The sequence below is a fragment of the Mus pahari genome, chromosome 10 (genome assembly GCF_900095145.1).
Source record: "Mus pahari chromosome 10, PAHARI_EIJ_v1.1, whole genome shotgun sequence".
NCBI classification, from domain to species: Eukaryota; Metazoa; Chordata; class Mammalia; order Rodentia; family Muridae; genus Mus; species Mus pahari.
This window is the reverse complement of record NC_034599.1, coordinates 97436826-97443351: the sequence shown is the minus strand read 5'-3', so window position 1 is coordinate 97443351 and position 6526 is coordinate 97436826. Positions and strand designations below refer to the sequence as shown.

Below are 6526 nucleotides of genomic sequence, written 5' to 3'. Positions count from 1 at the left end.
GCCCCCAATGGAGGAGCTAGAGAAAGTACCCAAGGAGCTGAATGGGTCTGCAACCCATAGGCGGAACAACAATATGAACTAGAGCTCGTGTCTCTAGCTGCATATGTAGCAGAAGATGGCCTATTCAGCCATCATTGGGAAGAGAGGCCCCTTGGGTTTGCAAACTTTATATGCCCCAGTACAGGGGAATGCCAGGGCCAAGAAGTAGGAGTGTGTGGGTAGGGGAGCAGGGCGGGGGTAGGGTATAGGGAACTTTAGGGATAGCATTTGAAATGTAAATAAAGAAAATATCTAATTTTAAAATAGAAGGCGGGGGGAGGGGGGGTGCGGTGCTGGAGAGATGTCTCAGTGGTTAGTCCCGAGTTCATTTCCCAGCAACCACATGGTGACTCACAACCATCTGTAATGGGATCTGATGCCCTCTTCTGGTGTATCTGAAGACATGACATTGTACTCATATACATAAAATAAATAATCTTTAAAAAAAATAAAGTTGAAAGAGTTTGTTCTAGATTGCTGTTTTAGGTACCATCTTTCCGTTTTTTCCAAAGGAAGGTGACAGAGAGATTGCTACTAAGATGCAGGAGCTCGCCCTAAGTGAGGGCGCCTTACCTCGACACTTACACACTGCGATGTTTACAATCAGTTCAGATCAGCGCATGCTTACAAATAGGTAAGTTGATGAAGTCCTCGTACATTAACTTTCTATTTAGATTAGATTTGAGCATTGTATAAGGCAGGAGCATTGGTATTTTATAAATGTTTCATTTTTGTTTGATCTATGCAGTTCCATGAAGGTTTATGCTAGAATGACCGTTATCCCTGTTCATGATGATTTGTGGTAGGGTTATGGTGGGAGGATCGGGTTCCTTTTTCTGTTGTCAGAGTCTTGATTCACAGTCGTGGGATGGGAATGTAAGAAAGTCTATTTAGAAACTTCTAAAACCTCCTCATAGGCCCAGGCTGTTTATTTCCTGTGACTGTTTACATCATACAGCCCCACATGGAAAGCGTTCACAGAGTAAATTTTTAAATTTTGGTCAGTTAGGTAATCTACTTTAGAAAGAAAGAGAGGGGAAAGGGGAGAGGAGAGGAGAGAGAGAAGGAAAATATCCTTAAACATAGTTCCACCCTAAAGTAGGCTTGTTCCAAATCTCTGATGAACCGACCACCTTTCTTCCAGCTGTCACTTAGGTGACAGTAAATGTAAATCGCCTTGTTTACTCCAGGCTTTTAACTCTCTGTTTCCTGACCCATGACTGTCTCAGCTGCCCAGAGCACACCTGACTCTGAAATTACAGTTTGCACTTTATGAGTACTAGCATAACCCACTCATGCATGGACTGGTCGGTCATACCGGTCAGTATATGTTACACAAACTAACTGTATTGAGTCAAATTATTTGGTGTGTGTTCATACACACATTTTATTTTTTGCTTTCTTTAAATGGGTAAAAACCTATATCATGTTCATGCCATTTTAAATTCAAACCAGTCAGATGGCTCACCTGGAAAAGGCAGTGGGCAGCAAGCATACCAAGCTGAGCCCAGTCTTCTGGACCCATAGAATGAAAGGTGAAAGCAACTCCACAGATAGCCCTCTACCCTCTGACACATGCACTCACATACACATACCAGCACTCACAGACAGTACACCAGTGTAATAACAGAGAGTAATGCTTTAAAACAAATTAGAGTAGCTATCAGGGAAGCACTTTAAATTGGAGGAAATTCTTTAGTATTTTGGAAGAGTATCTAAAGTTCCTCTTCATTATATATTCATTTTTGACAGTTTCTAATATCTGAATTATTTATATGTAGACATATTTCTTATGATTATGAAATTTGTTTTTTAAAATTCCTTTCTGTTGTAGCTGAGCTAAAGCAGAAACCTTTCTCAACATCTGCTTTTTTCAGACAGCTAAGTAGACATCTAGTGGGACTCTGGACTGCTGATAACACAACTGCCACAAACTTGTTGAAACGCATTTTGGTGAGTCTATTGAGAAAATGAAAGGCTTTTTTATGCCTATCAGACAGAGTTTAATGATGTTATATACACCTTAATGGAGAAGGCGTGTACTGTCTGGCATCCACACAGTGTTGCCCCGGTGGCCAAACTCTAGTGTTTGAGAGTTCTGAGATTCAGCTTTAAAGGAAGAAGTTTCTTTTCTTTTGAAAATGGATTTTGTATTTTGTTGTTAGCCACCAGGCTTGTTGGCGTACTTGGACAGTTCAGATCCAGTTCCAGAGAAGGATGCAGACCGCATGCACGTCAGAGACAATGTGAAAATAGCAATGGTAAGTACGCTCTCCAGACCTGGGCGGAGGTGCTGCTCTGCTGCCCTCTTCTCTGGAAGACTAAGCCTGAATAGAGACCCGCCCTGAGCGCTGACAGTTAGGCCTCATAAGATGCTGATTAACTTTTTATACACTCAGAGTTGTGTCACTGTCACCACAGTCTAACTGTATTGACGATTATATGTTTCTCTCTAATCCATTATTGATAATATATTCAAGGATGGCTTTCTTTAGAAATTTCCAGTGTCTGTGGTATTTTATAAAGAATATGGAATTGATCTCTACTGGTAAAAGGGATAAATGCTAAATAAATTCTACGTGTAACTTTTCTTCTTTCAGTATCTCTGTTAATTATTAATGTCCTGAGCTCAGTTTAATGGTACATACCTTTAATTCCAGCACTTGGGAAGCAAGGCAGAGCTCTATGAGTTCAAGGCCAGCCTGGTCTACAGAGTGAGTTCCAGAACAACCAGGGCTACAGAGTGGGACTCTGTCTCTAGATAGACAGACATATGGACAGACAGACAGATGGTAGATAAACAGACAGATAGACAGACAGACAGGTATTAGTATCTTATCCCTGAGTAAATTACATGTGTTTCTTGTGATGCTATGTGATATTTCTCATGTTATCTTCTGTAGTCCTACTCCTGAGTTTGTGTTCACCCCACTTGTATCTTTTCAAAACAGATCATTGTGCAACTTGAGTGGGGAGGTTAAGGTTTCTTGTATAGGAAATTAATTCATTATACAAGTTTTCACTTCTGATTTTTCACTAAACATGCATGCCAATTTTTTTATTTTCTTATTTGAAATTGTGTGATCCAGCTATATATAGTTTTAAAACAAATATGAAAGTAGCTGTGTAATGATTTTAATATTACAGGATCAATATGGAAAATTTAATAAAGTTCCAGAGTGGCAAAGACTAGCTGGAAAAGCTGCCAAAGAAGTTGAGAAGTTTGCCAAAGAAAAGGTTGATCTTGTGTTGATGCACTGGAGGGATAGGATGGGCATTGCTCAGAAAGAGGTAAGCGGGTGCTAGGAGACTCTGTGTGTATGCATGTGGGGGGGGGTATTTGGAAGAAAACAAGGGACTGTACATAGGAGGTTTTGGAGGGAGGAAAGGAAAAACTGTGAAATTATTTTCTCTAAGATTACTTTTTAAAAAGAGGTAAAAAGGGGATGTGTCTTAGGTCAGACTCTTTGCAGCTACAGGTATTCAGATATTTCAGATGTATTCAGATATTTCAAACAAAATATACTCAAACCTCAAAAAAATTAACCTTACCCAATTCAGATTTGTATTTTCCTCAGTTACTTGTTTGGGTAACTAATAATTAAGATTTTAGTTAGATAATATAAAGTTACTCTCTTAAGTTTTCTCCTACATATTCCAGTTTTCATATTTTGCTTTGCACATATGAAAATACAGTGTTTTTACCTGATTATTTAGATCTAAATACATTTTAGAGATACTGTTTACATTTTTTAGTTAAATGTATTGTAAATTTTGTAAACCAAAGTCAGATGTGGAGTTTTAGCTTCTTCTGGCATGTGCCTACACAATTGTATCATGGATAGCGCAGGGTTAATGAACCAAGTGCTGACTTTGAGTCTTTCTAACAATACCTACAGTGTCTTTATTTATGGAGGTGACTTTTTTATTAATTATTCAAAGAAAATCAGTTAGTTTTCACCTGCAAATGGATTTCCAGTCTGTCTAAATATAAGGGAACAAACATGTCTGTTGATCGGAAATTTGGATCAGTCTGTTATTTAAGGAATTGAGCATAGCAAGTTAATGCTAACTTAGTGATGTACAGTGGAGTAAAGAGCCACTCCACAGGCTTTCAGGCCAGAGCACATCAAGGTTGTACTTGATAACTATTATCTGAGCCTTGCCTCATCACCTACTTAATTATGGCTTTTTCAGAAATGTACTTTCCCTCTTCTCTAAAATTGGAATAGCATCACTTCCCATCTCTGTCTTACAGAGTTGTTTAATGTTTAAACTAGATCCTTAAAGCCCTGTGTAGACCTGTTCATGACAGTTCTGCTACAGCATTTGAGCAGTAGAAATACATATACAGTTGATTTGATTATTTTTTAGTTTTTAAGATTTACAAGTTTCTGGCTTCAGGTAGTTAAACCCATTTCTAAAGTAACAGTTTTTTTCAACTTTTTAAATACAATTACCATATTGTCATACAATCAAATAAGTTTTTAGTATCTGTCTTTATATGTAGTGTCTATATAACATAAGATTGAACATAATAAAGCTACTTACTTATAAAGTGGTATCTGTTACAACAGTGATTTAGGAGAGAAAATTTGCATTTTTAATACCAGTTTTATCTTACTAATCTGTTGGCATTGTTTGCACAGACTAGTTAAAACTTTGACCACATGATCAAAAATATTTGAGTTGGGAAGATGAACTGATTATTTTTATTCATTTATTTTATTTTTAATATGCATACTGTTTGGTCTGCATAATGATATTTGATGAAGAAACAGTGGTTCAGCTTTGTGGCTGTCACATACATAGAAACAAACAATATCAGTGATGGAGTAGTTTTGTGCCTTTGTTAATTTAACTGGCTAATCCTAAAGAGATCTATGTCTCCCTTGTGGGATGTTTCTGGGGCCAGTTTTGAGTGCTGTTGATGTGTGTGTTGAATTAGTAGTAGCCTTTGGTTAATGTTGACTAATATATTTTGTTGTTGTTTTGGTACATGTGAATTTTTGTTCAGTTTAGAAATTTTCTTTTTTAGCTAGGAGTTTTACCTTCTAATTCTATGCATACATTTTTATGAGAATTATTCTTTACTGGTATGAACTTTATATTTTTATCGTTTTAAATTATTACCACATTTATATGAAAGGGAGTGAATTTAATGAAAGTGTTTATTGTTGTTTTAGTTTGTTTTTTGCTTCTTAAGATGGGGCCTTCCTGGAACTTACTCTTTAGTTCTCCAGTCTCCCACTTCAGCCTCCTGAGAGTCTTAATTACAGACAAGCACCACCGTGCCCGCGAGAAGTGCTTCTGATTTCTAATGAGACCTTTTAAGAATTGGCTTATTGTAAACACTAAACTTTGAATTATTTTGTACTTAAGTCAATTTGTGTTAGTTTTTATGATAGCGTATGGAATTAAAATTTGTAAACATTTTCATATATAACCAGTAAATTGTATTTCACATAGAATTTTGTTACAGATTAATCTTCACTTAATTTTATTCTTTCAATACTATCGAGTCTATTTTCTTGATTTATCTGAATTGCCACACTATGAAGATTAGACTTTCAGGTTGTTAACTGAAGCCACTCAGTGCTCAGGGCTTGTTACATTGAACATTAGGGTTTTCGTGTCTGAAATATGTATGGTTACACTTAGAGCAAGTGCCCCAGGGTCATGACAACCTTTAAGGATTGTTGGAAATCATCTCCATCTTCCAGTTGCAAATCTTATATATGTACCTTCCTCTGGATCAGGGCCCTGAGCTTTATGGGAGCTTTGAGTTCTACAGCTGCCTAAGATTGGAGTTGTAAGCTTGGAAACACAGATGGCTCCTCTGCTATAAAGTAAAGATGAGTTATATCCGTGACATTCTTGTGGAGTTTGTATAATAGATACAGCTTGCCAGATTTAGATTCATAGTCTCCTTTTTATATTTTCATCTTAATTTTCTTTTCTTTTTTACAATTAAATTCAGGACAAAAACCATATGGTGAGTTAAGCCCTTTACATGTGTGAAGTGTGCTGAACTGGCGTGTGGTGTTGTCTTGACTTGCTTTAGTGTTTCCCCCGACTTTACATTGCTTGGATGTAATGCTGCTTTCTTCCACGTTGGCCGTGCCTCTTGGCTTTGGGAGCAGTGTAATATCATAATTTTTTACATTTGTTATGTTTTTCATGGATTTTTATTAATTGCATGTAAATGTTGGGAACAAGTCAGTTTCTGACTTGTAAATTTTACGGGCGATCAGTGTAAAGGTCGCAAGCCTTGGTGTTGAAACAGTAACTTTTGGTTATATGATGATATTTGAGCATCTATGAAGAACAAATGGTAGCAAATGATTTGGTGTACTTAATGTTATGGACTGTTGTTATCAGTTTGAGGAACTTTATGCTCCTCGCGTTAGGTTGATGTACTGCTGCCAGGTCTGCTGAGCCTGTTTGGTGGCCGTGAAGATTGCTATATAGTATATTTGTTTTCTTT

At 37.1% G+C, this 6526-nt stretch overlaps 1 protein-coding gene across 4 annotated transcripts in view; it reads left to right on the top strand.

The window, feature by feature from the left end:
- Positions 1-6526, top strand: part of Dnajc13 (DnaJ heat shock protein family (Hsp40) member C13) — a 109021-nt gene that overhangs the window by 43405 nt on the left and 59090 nt on the right. For 3 of the 4 annotated variants that reach the window (XR_003844659.1, XM_021207615.1, XM_029543628.1), the window contains 5 exons: positions 552-673; positions 1917-1992; positions 2205-2300; positions 3187-3330; positions 6020-6034. Coding sequence is in view for 3 of the 4 variants with exons in the window: in XM_021207615.1 (XP_021063274.1) it covers positions 552-673; positions 1917-1992; positions 2205-2300; positions 3187-3330; positions 6020-6034 (453 nt within the window). In the remaining variant the exon portion in view is untranslated. The remainder of the gene's footprint in view (positions 1-551; positions 674-1916; positions 1993-2204; positions 2301-3186; positions 3331-6019; positions 6035-6526) is intronic. The other variant, XM_021207616.1, reaches the window with a different exon arrangement.